General features: G+C 40.7%; 2 protein-coding genes across 2 annotated transcripts in view; one reads left to right on the top strand and one right to left on the bottom strand.

The window, feature by feature from the left end:
* LOC110527523 overlaps positions 1-8,576 on the bottom strand; it is a 38,013-nt gene extending 29,437 nt beyond the window's left edge. The window contains 16 exon segments of the mRNA XM_036983009.1: positions 985-1,182; positions 1,325-1,423; positions 1,540-1,623; positions 1,764-1,805; positions 2,277-2,366; positions 2,444-2,522; positions 2,624-2,716; positions 5,245-5,403; positions 5,525-5,676; positions 5,914-6,005; positions 6,105-6,183; positions 6,320-6,406; positions 6,569-6,664; positions 6,903-7,047; positions 7,279-7,406; positions 8,379-8,576. Coding sequence (XP_036838904.1) covers positions 985-1,182; positions 1,325-1,423; positions 1,540-1,623; positions 1,764-1,805; positions 2,277-2,366; positions 2,444-2,522; positions 2,624-2,716; positions 5,245-5,403; positions 5,525-5,676; positions 5,914-6,005; positions 6,105-6,183; positions 6,320-6,406; positions 6,569-6,664; positions 6,903-7,047; positions 7,279-7,406 — 1,623 coding nt within the window. The 5' untranslated portion in view covers positions 8,379-8,576.
* A 4,574-nt stretch (positions 8,577-13,150) lies between these two features.
* Positions 13,151-14,655, top strand: mstn2a (myostatin 2a). The gene is given in 3 exon segments (NM_001124576.1): positions 13,151-13,490; positions 13,649-14,019; positions 14,275-14,655. Coding segments are annotated over 3 exon segments (1,092 nt in total).
* The last annotated feature ends 360 nt before the right edge of the window (positions 14,656-15,015 follow it).

Raw genomic sequence — 15,015 nt, 5'->3', positions numbered from 1 at the left:
GGCACAAATTCCTCACTGCTCCCCAACTCGTGGCTGTCCTGTTGACTTGTACCCGACTGTGGCCCTTCTCCTTCCCATAGGATCCCTGATGTCTAACAGTAACGTATTCTGACAGAATGTAAATGTTCTACATTCCCTCTCTCTCACTCAGTGACATGAATAAGGATATTTCATATTTTCAAGTTTAGAAAGTCAGAACTTTGTAATCACTGCCAAAGGTGCTTCAACAGACTAGAGTCTTCTTGGTTAAAACACAGAGACTTGACCTGAAGCCACTCCTGCGTTGTCTTGGCTGTGTGCTTAGGATCGTTGTCCTGTTGGAAGGTGAACCTACACCCCAGTCTCTGGAGCAGATGTTCATGCGTTTGAACCTATCAGTTTTGTTGTGACAAGGTTCACCTTCCAACAGAAGATAGCCCTATTTGGTAAAAGACCAAGTCTATATTATGGCAAGAACAGCTTAAATAAGCAAAGAGAAACGGCAGTCCATCATTACTTTAAGACATGAAGGTCAGTCAATATGGAACATTTCAAGAACTTTGAAAGTTTCTTCAAGTGTCGTCGCAAAACCATCAAGCGTTATGATGAAACTGGCTCTCATGAGGACCGCCACAGGAAAGGAAGACCCTGTCACGCCCTGGCATTAGTATTCTGTGTTTTCTTTATTATTTTGGTCAGGCCAGGGTGTGACATGGGTGATTTATGTGTCTTGTCTTATAACGCAAAAATATTTTCCAAATGCACTGTAAATGCTTCACAAATCATCTATATGTGCATGTCATATTCTATAAATGGCTTATAAACATTTGGCAAGTCCCCCTACGTTGGGAATTGTTACATCACCTTTTCTACAACATTTAAAAAGAGTATGATATACACTTAGATCATTTATCTAGTGTTTATGCTACAGTATATAAATCCTTTATCAGTTGTACTTTGTTTAAATTGGGATCAAATATTCTGTGTACTGTAATCCTAACCTACCTTGACAGCACCGAACATGGTCCAGGAGATAAGGCCCTCAGGATTCCTCTGTGCTTTCTGGCCCAGTAGTTTGTCAGCCAGCATGCCTAGCTGCTCATCATTGAGCCCCCTCTTGGTGACAGAGGAAAACTGCCAGCTCAGCACCTCAGATAGCTGACCCCAGGACACTGCCGGAGGGTTCAGGAAGAACTCCAGGTCCTGTTCCAACAAATCAATCATATTTATTTAAAAACTCATTTTTAAATCAAATGTTGTCATAAAGTGTTTGACAGTAAGCCAGCAAAACACCTTCAAGGCAAGGAAAAACTCCCAGGAGGAAGGAACCTTGAGAGAAGACTACCTGGGGCTCGCTGGTCAGCATGTTGTACCACAGGATGGAGGCCCAGCCACTGGGCAGCTGGCTGCAGTTGGAGATGACCACGATGGGCAGGGAGATGGTCTAAAAAGGACCAGAGGCCAGACTAAATCAAAGGCAAATTAAATAAGGCCAGAGAGCTGTTGGACCTCATAAAAATGAGAGTGTAGGCCTGAATCTCTATATTTCAGATCACTTACCCCTAGTTTGATTTCCAGACCTGACTGGCGGAGTTCCGACTCAAAGCAGATGCAGTGCAGCTCCTCTGTCACAATAAGAGGCCCCTGGAATAACATGGTCAGAAACATAATCCGCACCAGAATGTATTTAATACTCATCATGAAATTCACAAACACTGTACAGATTACATGGTCATTATAGCCCATTAAGACCAATCAGAAACCAGCTCTCTTAGGTCTGTTACCTCTTTCTTTCCTCTTCCAGTCACTCTCTGCTCTTGCAGATTCTGTGTCGAAATCAAAGAATAAACTGTAAAGCAGGGATCATCAACTACTGTAGATTCAGCTGCAGGCCGATATTTTCTTGAGGATGGTCAGGGTGCCGGAACATAATTACAAATCATTTGTAGACTACAAACTTACCGCAAGAAGCCCAAACAGATATCATATTTTACTATAACACAATCATATCAAACCTTGCTTACATTTGTATACGGTCACATATATTTCTTTAATATGCGTGGGAATACTTTGGAACAGATTTCCAAAATTAAAATCACTTGGAGCTGATTTGCTGGTGTTTTTACAGTAAAAAATAAATAAATACACCTTGACCGCCACTTGACCTCCAAATAAAATGACCGTCAGTTGGGGAACCCTGCTGTAAAGAGTGATGACAGTGCAGGTCCAAATGGACAAATGGGACAAGTCATTCAGACGTAGTGCCCTGTATGCCATTTGAAATGGTGCTAGCTTACCAACTGGACAAACTCTGCAGCCAAGCTTCCATTTGACTCCTCCATAACTTTTGTGTTGGTACCCAATATGTTAAATTTTCTGTAACGTCCCTGGAGAGAAAAGAAAACGTGCATTCCCCCTTTAGTTATGTATTCACATAGCAAATTCAAGAGCAGGACAAAATAACACCACACTCCTTTACTTACTTGTCAAACAAAGCTTTCACTTTGAGTTGATAGTTGAATTCCTGGAGCTTCACAAGAAATCTGGAGAGGAAATACAAATCAAAACTTAACCAGGTCTGGACAGATCCATAGGAACTACAGATGGGAGGAACTACAGACTGTGCTGTTGTGTTTGTGCTTACCTGAGCTTGACAGTGAAGGGCCTCTTTGTCTGCAGCACCAGAGGTCTCTGTGGATATGTGGGCATACAGGGCTGTCTCTCTACCACCAAGGAACTAAGACACACCACAGAGACACAAGGAATTTTGAGGTGATATACTACATAGAGGCATAGAAACAACACTTTGGTTTCTACTTCCAGCTTATACATAATATATACAGTACCAGTCAAAAGTTTGGACACACCTACTCATTCAAGGGTTTTCTTTATTTTTACTATTTTCTACATTGTAGAAAAATACTTAAGACATAACTATGAAAAAAACACATATGGAGTCATGTGGTAACCAAAAAAAGTGTTAAACATATCAATATATTTTATATTTAAGATTCTTCAAAGTAGCCACCCTTTGCCTAGATGACAGCTTTGCACACACTTGGCATTCTCTCAACCAGCTTCATGAGGTAGTCACTTGGAATGCATTTAAATTAACAGGTGTGCCTTCTTAAGTTAATTTGTGAAATTTCTTTCTTTCTTAATGCGTTTGAGCCAATCAGTTGTGTATACAGAAGATAGCCCTATTTGGTAAAAGACCAAGTCCATTTTATGGCAAAAACAGATCAAATAAGCAAAGAGAAATGAAAGTCCATCTGTCACAATCGTCGTAGTGAGGAGACCAAAGCACAGCGTGATGTGAATACATCTTTTTAATGAAAGACAAAAAAACATGAAGTACACTAAACAAACAAACAAACAAACAAACAAACAAACAAACAAACAGAATAGCAAGACGAACGTGACCACTATCAAAACTGAGTGCAAAGATGCAACATCACATAGACAATAACCCACAAACCCAAACTGGAAAATGGCAACCTAAATAGGTTCCCCAATCAGAGACAACGATAAACAGCTGCCTCTGATTGGGAACCAATCCAGACCACCATAGACCTACAATATGCCAAGACTAGACACACACACCTAGACATACAAAACCCTAGATGAGACAAAAACACACATACCACCCTCGTCACACCCTGACCTAACCAAAATATATAAAGAAAACAAAGAATACTCAGGTCAGGGCAATGACACCATCATTACCTTAACTGCCAATACGGAACATTTCAAGACCTTTGAAAGTTTCTTCAAACGCAGTCGCAAAAACCATCAAGCGGTATGATGAAACTGTCTCTCATGAGGACCGCCACAGGAAAGGAAGACCCAGAGTTACCTCTGCTGCAGAGGATAAGTTCATTAGAGTTAACTTCACCTCAGATTGCAGCCAAAATAAATGCTTTACAGAGTTAAAAAAACAGACATCGCAACATCAACTATTCAGAGGAGACTGCGTGAATCAGGCCTTCATGGTCGAATTGCTGCAAAGAAACCATTACTAAAGGACACCAATAATAAGAAGAGACTTGCAAGACGAGCAATGGACATTAGACAGGTGACATCTGTCCTTTGGTCTGATGAGTCCAAATGTGCAAATTTTGGATCCAACTGATGTGTTTTTATGAGACACAGAGTAGGTGAAAGTATGATCTCCGCATGTGTTGTTCCCACAGTGAAGCATGGAGGAGGAGGTGTGATGGTGCTTTGCTGGTGACACTGTCAGGGATTTATTTTGAATTCAAGGGACACTTACCCAGCATGGCTACCACAGGATTCTGCAGCGCTATCTGCCATCCCATCTGGTTTGTTCTTAGAGGGATTATTATTTGTTTTTCAACAGGACCCAGACTATTGGCATTACCACCCCCCATTAACACACCTCCAGGCTGTGTAAGTGCTATTTGACCAAGAAGGAGAGTGATGGAGTGATGCCTCAGATGACCTGGCCTCCATAATCACCTGACCTCAACCGAATTGAGATGGTTTGCGATGAGTTGGACTGCAGAGTGAAGGAAAAGCAGCCAACAAGTGTTCAGCATATGTGGGAACTCCTTCAAGACTGTTGGAAAAGCATTCCTTATGAAGCTGGTTGAGAGAATGCCAAGTGTGTGCAAAGCTGTCATCAAGGCAAAGGGGGACTACTTTGAAGAATCTCAAATATAAAATATATTTTGAAAATATAAATATATTTTTTGGTTACTACGATTCCATATTTTGATGTGTTCACTATTATACTACAATGTAAAAATGGTAAAAACAAAGAAAATCTCTAATGTATCTGTTTCGGTTTTCTTTCTCCTCTTCCTCTGAAGCGTGGTTATTTCAATACATATTTTAATAAAAGATAAACACGAACCATACAAAACCTAAACAGCCTAATCTGGTGCAAACAAACACTGAGACAGGAACAATCACCCACGAAACTCAAAGAATATGGCTGCCTAAATATGGTTCCCAATCAGAGACAACGATAAACACCTGCCTCTGATTGAGAACCACTCCAGACAGCCATAGACTATTCTAGATAACCCCACTATACCACAATCCCAAAACCTACAAAAACCCCAAGACAAAACACTCCACATAATAAACCCATGTCACTCCCTGGCCTAACCAAAATAATAAAGAAAACACAAAATACTAAGACCAGGGAGTGACAGTATCTACTTAATTTAAATTATCAAAAACGGCAGCAAAAAACAGAGTGGGTGTTTAACTTCGGAATACAAGTGTGGTGTCACTCACTGTTCTAAGAGGTTCCGGAACAGTGCCAGGGCCCGCCCCTCCAGGAAGCCTTTCTGCTGTTTGATTGGGTCGTTGTCGTATGTGTACTTCTGCTCTAGTTCCTGGAGCTCCTTCAGCTGCTGCCTCACCTGCTGCAGGCTTTCTGCCACCGCTGTGAACCTACAGGGGAAGAAGAAGATGAAGCAGAATAAGAACAATACTTTATTTTGTTGGGTTCCTAAATTCATCTTTTTGCTTAATCAGACAAGAGATGCCCAAAAGAATGAACTAGTCTCCTCACCAGTTCTGCAGTTGGTCCAGACATGCGTTGGGTGGTCCTCCAATACAGGAGCTCTGCTGCCTCTTCTTCCACTCAGGCAGCTCCTCTGAGATCAAGTCTGATTGGATCGCCTCGGCCATGTTGAGCACCTCCGCCAACTGGCCAACCACTTCCTGTGGAGGCAGACAACAACATACGTATAGTTATTATTTACTCTATAACGGTCATCTACTCTTCAATATGAGCATGCTGGTTATAACTAGGTAATACACTCTTAGTCATTCAGACAGACTATGATTCATGGTATTCTTAGCGGTGCTTGATGCATGATTATTCATGCTTTTTGTCATTGCATTTTTTAAATCACAGCACGTCATGGTAAAATGTAACCTCATCATGACCCCTCTTACCACTCTCTTGAACTTCAGCTTGAAACACATCTCTACAATCTGCAGCTTCTCGTGTTCCAGCTGTTTGGGTGTCAGCCCGTTCATTTCATGTTCTAAAGCGGGAGAAGGAAAAACATTCACTTACTGACTAAACCTGAAACACAGACCTGTAAATAAATGATCTATTACAGATTGAGAATAAAACACCTCACCTCTGTTCTTAAGAATATTTTCCTTAAAGTCACGCTCGTCTTGAAGGTATTCCAGAGACTTTATATTCTGATCCGCTTCCTAGCAAGTGAGATAAACACGTTGGATCAGGTAGATGGCAAACCTGACATGCATGAACATGTACTGCAAATCACTGATGGAACTGTTCCACCAGGAAACAATCAACATCTAGTATATGATGGAAATGATAACTCACCTGAACCTTGTTTTTCATGTCTTTGACTTTGTTGTCCAGCTTTTGCTTCTCCAGAACCATGCTGGTCTGTGTGTTTTCTCTGTCGGTCTGAAGAGGAAAATACTGTTCATTTAACTGCACAGTTAAAGCATGTAAACACTCCAATATACAGTTATGTATCATCTACAATATCTGACAGCACGGATAGAGAAAGACGTGTGGTGATTTTACTAATTACAATGTATGTCAATACAAGTTCATGCAGGGCACCTCTATGCTTTTGGCAGCAGCCAGAATCCTCCGCTCCTCCTTCAGGTTTCTGGAGATGATCATGGCCATGTGAACGGGGTCCTCCTGAAAGTGGTCCTGTGAAAGTGGGTACTTTTTTACTACAAACTCAAAAAACATTTACTGACATTGCGGTCATAAATTCCACATCAACAACTCATTCAAAATCTATCTATTTCAGGAGTTAAAAGGGGAAATTAGCAACATAATGTATAACTTTTAATTAATCATTCCTGTAACATACAAGCAATAAAGTATGGAAGGCCACTGGCAGTAAGGTCTGTCCTGAAAAGATGTAACTGAGATAATACTACACCTGGAGGTTTCCCTTGAACTTGCGGATGTTATGTTGTCGCAGGAGGTTTTTCTCCAGCGCGAAGCGGCTGTGTTGGTCATCAAGACGTGCTAAGAGATCGTGGAAGCGGACAGTGGCCAGTGATTCGTCAACAGCCACATTATCCCTATGGATTGGATCATTGACATACTGTATATCAATCTCAGAACAGCAACATTATCTCTACATAGATATGGATTCACAGGGGAATTAAGATTGGATGAACGAGATGAAATACAATAAAATACAGATATAATTGAAAAGGGTAGAGTACAGGAGAATGCCAGTCAAATAAATGGATATACAAAGATCTATTCTAACAGCAGCCTCCCTGCAGTCTTCATCCCTGCTTGCTTACCAGTCGATGCTCTCAATCCACTTGCTGAGGTTCTGTCTGATGTCCATGGGGAAGGAGTCATCATAGAGCTGGTGGATCTGCTCCTGGTATTTAGACTCCAGTAGTGTCAGCTGGCACCACTGGGCCATCTAGAACAATGGGCAATAACAGTCAACTTATTACGAAAAAGTATGTCTATGATAGAAACAGGAACCTGACTACAACATGAATAATAATTCTCCTTTATATGCCTGGCATGCATCAGCTTGTTGTCCTCCCTTCCCCATGACCTCAATCTCAACACAATGGTTCTGCCCCATTTCCAAACAGTAGCTAGGTTTCCATCCAATTCGTGACAGATTTTCATTTAAATACTCTATAATCTGCATAAAACAATATTGGCATTTCCTCTCAGGGGATTTGTTTCCTGCAAACTGTCTGTTTGCGGATAAAAGGCGCAAAAATCCCTTTTGCAGTTAAATTCTCATGTACCGAATGAAAAATACAAATTAAATGGGGTTCCATCGCATTTTCAACTCTACTGATGGTTATGTCACAAAACCTGTCGCGTTAGCTTTGCATAGCAAATGTGCCCACTGGTCTTGGCACAAGCGTTCTAGCCAACAGCTCGCAGATACAGTGCGGGTAGGCAACCAACATTATGAGATTGTTATGGATAAGAGCGATATTGTTTTATTTGTCAAACAGCAGCCGATCATCACGTCACCAGAATAAGACTCTTGATATTATTTGGAAAGGAGCGTCAAGTTTATCACCTAATGTATTTATTTTGCCAAATAAACTGTATGCTTTCCCGAGTCATAGTGGGAGGAGCACACAAATGTACTTCGATATGATGGTTATTAACTATACCAATAGCCTATTTGCGCATAAAGACGATTTCTCGCATAATTAATTTGAATCACAAAAAAAGATCCCACCATGTCTAAAAAAACAAATTGTCTGTCGGCATTTATAAAATGTTAAAAGCATTTCATGTTTCCATAGCGCGGTCATTACTTGTTTCATGCGTCGGGTAATTAATATGCATAAAGTTTAAAGTGAATTTCCTTCATTTGTGGGATGTAACACCAACTGTTTAAAAAAATGGATTGCCTTACCTTTGATGAGGGAATAAATCACAAAGAACAGTCTTCTCTGTTAAAATGTACGGCCAGTAGGCTACACAAATCGCAAACACAACAGTCTCGAAATGCGGAAATAAGTTTTTCCTCAGGAATTCCCCAGGTTTTATGCAGCATCCCCATACTTGCCGGAACTAGGAAATGTCTAACTTGCTAAATTGTTGAACAACGGCATGTGTTTAACTACAACTCCCGAGTTTCCACCTTCCGGCTAGCACTTGAACAGTTTTGCCACCGTTTTTATGCTAGTGCATCCATGCGTATTAAACAATTATAATGACAATTATAATGACAGCTGTGATGGAATTTTCGGGACAATTTTATAAATCCCGACAGATAATTTTTTCGATCGCATGGTGGGATCTTTTGTGTCAGTAAAATTAATGATGCGATAAATGTCGGTGGAAACGCCTTTATGCGCAAATATTGATATATTAACCATCATATTAAAGTAAACTTGGAGACCGAGGTAAAAACAGTTTCAGGTTGGATACTCGACGGATATTCGTCTATAACCTTCCTTACATCCACAAACAGCAGTTAGGGACCATCAACATAGTGACAAATCAAAGTTTTCAAATTTCAATAGCTATTTAACCATTACTCCTAAAACTTTCAAAACTGGTTCTAGCTAACCCGATGGCATAGACACACATGGCACACATTACTTTTTTGTTGATTTACATCTCGCACTAGTTTAAATTATTTATTTACATTTTTCTTCAAAACTTTTTACTTTTAATCTCGGACAAAACAGAGATGCTTGTTCTAGGTCCCAAGAAACAAAGAGATCTTCTATTGAATCTGACAATTAATCTTGATGGTTGTACAGTCGTCTCAAATAAAACTGTGAAGGACCTCGGTGTTACTCTGGACCCTGATCTCTCTTTTGACAAACATTATTATTTTACCATGCTGGACATTTATGAACATTTGAACATCTTGGCCATGTTCTTTTATAATCTCCACCCAGCACAGCCAGAAGAGGACTGGCCACCCCTCATAGCCTGGTTCCTCTCTAGGTTTCTTCCTAGGTTTTGGCCTTTCTAAGGAGTTTTTCCTAGCCACCGTGCTTCTACACCTGCATTGCTTGCTGTTTGGGGTTTTAGGCTGGGTTTCTGTACAGCACTTTGAGATATCAACTGATGTACGAAGGGCTATATAAATACATTTGATTTGATTTTTGAATTTCAAAATCTCGGCAGGGTAGCCTAGTGGTTAGAGCGTTGGACTTGTTCTGCCCCTGAACAGGCAGTTAACCCACTGTTCCTAGGCTGTCATTGAAAATAAGAATTTGTTCTTAACTGACTTGCCTAGTTAAATAAAGGTAAAACTAAAAAATATGACCTACTGAACTCAAGTAAGGTTCAGAATGTCCACTGACTACACTTTTATATTGCACACCCTTTAGTTTGTCCATTTTCATCTCACACATTTAACATGAATTTTTCTAAATTGAAAATTTCAATAGCTCCTTGGACATGTGACCTAATGACTTCGAACAAGATTCCGAATGTCCACTGACTACCCTTCTATTATTGCACACCCTTTAGTTTGTCCATTTTCATCTCACAAGATTTTACAAACATTTTTCAAAATGTAAAATTTCAATAGCTCCTTGGTCATGTGACCTACTGACCTCAAACAAGGTTCAGAATGTCCACCTTACCTTCATATCACACACTGATGTTTGTCTACTTTCATATCATGCTATTAGACTTAAATATGTAAGCTTTGCAGGCCTTCATTTCACATGGGTGTTCATTTTTTTTTTTATTAACACATTTTCCAGCCTCGCAATAACTATCTTTCACATGGACACTGAAAAGATCTGCAAGTGGCTGTATGTGGTATGGATCAAGGATAGGAGAGGTGTTCGAACAGAGGTGCTTAAAGGAAGGTAGGCCTCACGAAAAACACTGTTTCATGAGCTCTTTTTAATCACAGTAATAGGCAGGGATTTGTCAGTCAGAGTGAGCTTGATAAGGTGAAAGAATCCTTTTCATAGCATCCCTTTCATATACTGTAGATTAAGACTAATCCTTCTACGTTGAGTATTGGAACGCAGTTTCCATAACCTGATAATGACTTGATATTTGAGTGCATTCACAACAAGCCACCTGCAGACAACTTACAAGATGCAATAGCACATTTGAGGGTTTGTTTTTCTGATGAAAATAGTTATTTCTAACTGGAAAAATATATTCCTAGGTCTTTTGTGAGTAAAATCCTTTTTCCAAAATTGATTTAAGTACATTTTTGTGAAGAAGTATGAGCGTTGTGATATGGGTCATTTAATAGTAAAATCATTTAAGGGATCAAAACATTTCTATATTGCTACCCCAGTATCTGCATGAACCATCAGGCCAAGTGTTTTTGGTTGACCTGCTGGACAGAAAGAGAAGGAGGAATCGGAACACTGCATTCAAATTCAGGTCTTAGTTATTCCATTGTACTGGATCTAATACATATTAGCATTTTACATACATTCATAAGTGTAATCATTTTTTATGACATACTGTGAAAAACTCTCTTGGCTGCTGGCTCTGTCACTTTCAGACATGCGCAGAGCAGACTGAAAGGGGAAGGGTAGCTCTTGACTTGAACCACAGGGGTTCTCTGTAAAGAGAGAGTAATCCAAAAGGCACAGACACACCCCTTGACTTTCAATTGGCACCCTTGACTTGTGTGTATTCTCTCCTGATTGGTCTCTGTGGTGCTTAGTCAATGGGAACTCCGTTGCCGGCCCCATCATAACGTTTTTTACACAGTCTGGCAGTCTGACTAAAGTGCCAGAGGTATGAGGAGAGACATCCTCCTTTGTATTTATGGGAACAAATATCTCCTAACACTTTGGATCCTATTCTTGGACAGATAGAAGGCACAATGCGTCAATGCAAAAAAAAAAATACTAATGACTGTCCATGAGTAACCTCAACCTTGTGGGTCTGTGGGTGTTTGGGGAAATAAAGTGCCAACTAAATTCTACCAGTGACGAGTCTCTCATGTTAAAAAAAAAGAATAATTGAGTTAATAAAGCCGCATACAAACATGGTCTCTTTTTTGCCTTCTTGAGTAAGGCAGCTCCAAAATGCAGGTGTTCAAGCCTAGCTCAGATCTTTCTGTGGTGGTGGGGCAGCCAGCGGAAAATATGAAGGGTAGATGTTGGTGATATTCTCTAGTTGCGCCGTGATTAGCCCTGTGTTCTGTCACTCATGGGGAAGTCTAAGGGTAGACCTCGAAAATTCAAATATAATAAAATCTAATTTTATTGGTCACATACACATGGTTAGCAGATGTTATTGTGAGTGTAGTGAAATGCTTGTGCTTTGACAATGCAGCAATATCAACAAGTAATCTAACAATTCCACAACAACTACCTAATACACACAAACCTAAGTAAAGGGATGGCTGGGCACTTTAAACACTCTGTGAAGTGCCACCTTCCTGTTCAAGTGAGCACAGCACAACAAGGTGAGTGCAAAAATGTATTGTATGCTGCTGGTATAAATTATGTAATATGCCAGGGATATATGTACACTGTAGCTAAGAAAGTAATACTAAGTGTATGTTGTGTAGTAAGATGTTAGTAGCCCATGTGCCTCACCCTAATAATTTGGTCTATGTACCCCTCTTAATTTTGCCTACTGTTCTGACTTGGTGGTACACATGTAGCCTATAACCTGTTTTAGAGAAATGTAATCATCAAATTTTGTAAGAGCTTTCATTGTCTGCTTATATGGCCCCTTTATTTATCTGACGGTTCTGACTTGGTGTACAGGGAGAACACTGTAAGAACGGCTCATGTTCTGAATTCTGTTGCTGTACATTTTAAAAGTGCTAAACAAATAGTTAAATTGACTACGTCCCTCCTAGTTCGCTCATTAATGTCATTAATTACGAATGGCCTCTTATTCGCTTGTCGTCCCTTTATACCATAGTTTGTACATCTCATTTGTCATTAGAAATCACATTTGTTTAAGCAAGTCAGCCATATCATTTATGTTTTTTAAAAGGCAGTAAATGAGGCTGAATTAACTGTTTCCCTGCCAGACAAGGATCTGCTGATGACCAGTTGTAGCAGTGGTAAGATGTTAGGACTGCCATTGGGACAGCTTTATGTAGGCCCAAACAGTTTGTGGGGACAGTTTGTCACCGTTATAGTGCAATTAATGTATTGTTTAGTGTTGTGTTGTGTAATGGCTTTGCTGGCATGCATCCCACATTTATTTTATTTTTTTGCCCCACCAAGATGTACATGCTAAAATCGCCACTGCACATTAGCTATTTAATGCAACAGTTTTTGTGACAAAATTACACTAGTGTTGAAAATGCGATGGAATAAAAAAACGTACGTGAAAAAGTAGGCGTACATTTTGTGTGCACCACGTCATCGGGCACTGATTTGTATCCACAACCAGTCATTTTGGTGGAAACACACCACAGGTGGAAAAATGTTATATTTTCTTTAAGTGGAGTCTAGAATATTCGCATGAAAATCTGTTGCCAATAGGATGGAAACATAGCTACAGATAGCGCATGCTTCCAGTAATTGGCCTATGGCATTTTAAAGCTGTCTATCTCTTTAAAACGGAAACAAAACATTCATCTCTAATGCAGCCAATCAGAATCATAAAAGGGAGATGGGGAGATTATAAAAAATAGTAATTAAAATATTTGTCACTGTGTTATATAGGCCTGGAATAGGCTATTCTGTCCAAAGTGGGATTAAAAAGACAAGTGACAGGATGCAATTTATGCTTTACCTGACACTCTTAGGTGTACTTAGCACCACCATGGGGATGAATGAAACCACGAGGCGCCAAGCCAACGTAACAGAAGAGGGAGAAGTACAGCAATGCTCAAACTGCGAGTTCAGAGAACAGAGCAGACTAATGAGACTCCACAACATCAGATCCCAAATTCTCAGCATTCTGAGGCTGGAGCAAGCTCCAAACATCAGCCGAGAAATGATCAGGCAGCTCTTACCGAAAGCGCCTCCCTTGACACAACTTATAGACCAGTATGAGCATCGTGTGGAGGATGAGGAGCGTGCCACCACTGAAACGATCATAACCATGGCAAAACGTAAGTAATTAAGTATTTTATCATACAAAAGTGGGTAGTTTATGCCTGCCATGCGCCATGGAACCAGAAAAGTCTGTGCGTAAATTCACCGGTGTGCTGTGCTTAATTGGGTTCCAAATGGACAAAACTGGGACTTATTCTAGCTCTTCTCTTTTTAGCTGGACCAATGTCACAACAAGACGGAATACCGTCTTGTTGTTTCTTCAATCTCAGTCCGAAGATTCGACCTAACAACATTTTACATGCACAACTTTGGGTGCACCTGCGACCAGCTGACACAGTCACAACTGTCTTCTTGCAAATCTCCCGCATAAAAGCAACCACTGAGGGAAACTCACGCATACGGATCCTCTCCCTGAAGATCGATGTGGCTTCTGGTGCAAGCTCTTGGCAAAGTGTAGACATCAATCAATTACTCAAAACCTGGCTTCGTCAGCCAGAAACTCATTATGGTCTCGAGATCAAAGCTTATGATTCGAAAGGGCAGGACTTGGCTGTCACGGTAGCTGAGCTGGGAGAAGAGGGACTGGTAAGTACAGGCCTACAGTGTAGGCTGACTACCATCTGGAATGTAATTATATCATAATTACTAATTATTAATGATTTTGCCTTTAGGCATCATAATAGGTTAGTTACAAGGTTTAATCAAATATATTATTATTGATAACCATGTATACACATAATCCATCCACAGTGGAGATTTCATTCCATCAGAGTTATGCCACCAGATGTTTGCAGTGCCGTTTTGTTTTGGATTTCATTCTTATTGTCATTCCATTCACAGCAACCCTTCATGGAGGTGAAGATATTGGAGAGCCTAAAACGTTCCCGGAGGGCCTCAGGCCTGGACTGTGATGAGGAGTCTTCAGAGACGCTGTGTTGCCGCTACCCCCTCACCGTTGACTTTGAGGCCTTTGGGTGGGACTGGATCATTGCCCCCAAACGCTACAAGGCCAACTACTGTTCTGGAGAGTGTGAGTACATGCACCTCCAGAAGTACCCCCACACTCACCTGGTGAACAAGGCTAACCCCCGGGGTACCACAGGGCCCTGTTGTACTCCAACTAAGATGTCCCCCATCAACATGCTCTACTTCAACCGCATGGAGCAGATCATTTATGGGAAGATACCATCTATGGTGGTGGACCACTGTGGCTGCTCCTGAGAGGGAGGATGAGAGGACTGGACAACACACGCATGGACACACACACACACACACACACACACACACAGTGTTGTGTAATGAGTTAAAAAGTTATCCCAAAGTGAACCCTCTTACAAGAATCCATAATATTTTTGCATAAAAGGCTACAAGAGACATGTGGAGTTTGAAAAACATGAACCCTTTGCTCTGAGTGAGGACATGAACTGCCCATACTCTCCCCCCTGAGGTTCGTTCCGCAATGTGGCTGGAACTGCTATAAACATTTAAGGACACATAACACAATTGTCATAGGAGTGCAAAACCTGCACTGAAACAGATGTCCCCGATATTGTGGATCACAGGATTTTGGAACAGCTTGGT

The sequence above is a fragment of the Oncorhynchus mykiss genome, chromosome 7 (genome assembly GCF_013265735.2).
Source record: "Oncorhynchus mykiss isolate Arlee chromosome 7, USDA_OmykA_1.1, whole genome shotgun sequence".
Classification (NCBI taxonomy): Eukaryota; Metazoa; Chordata; class Actinopteri; order Salmoniformes; family Salmonidae; genus Oncorhynchus; species Oncorhynchus mykiss.
The sequence above is the reverse complement of the archived record's forward strand: the minus strand, read 5'-3'. Positions and strand labels throughout refer to the sequence as shown.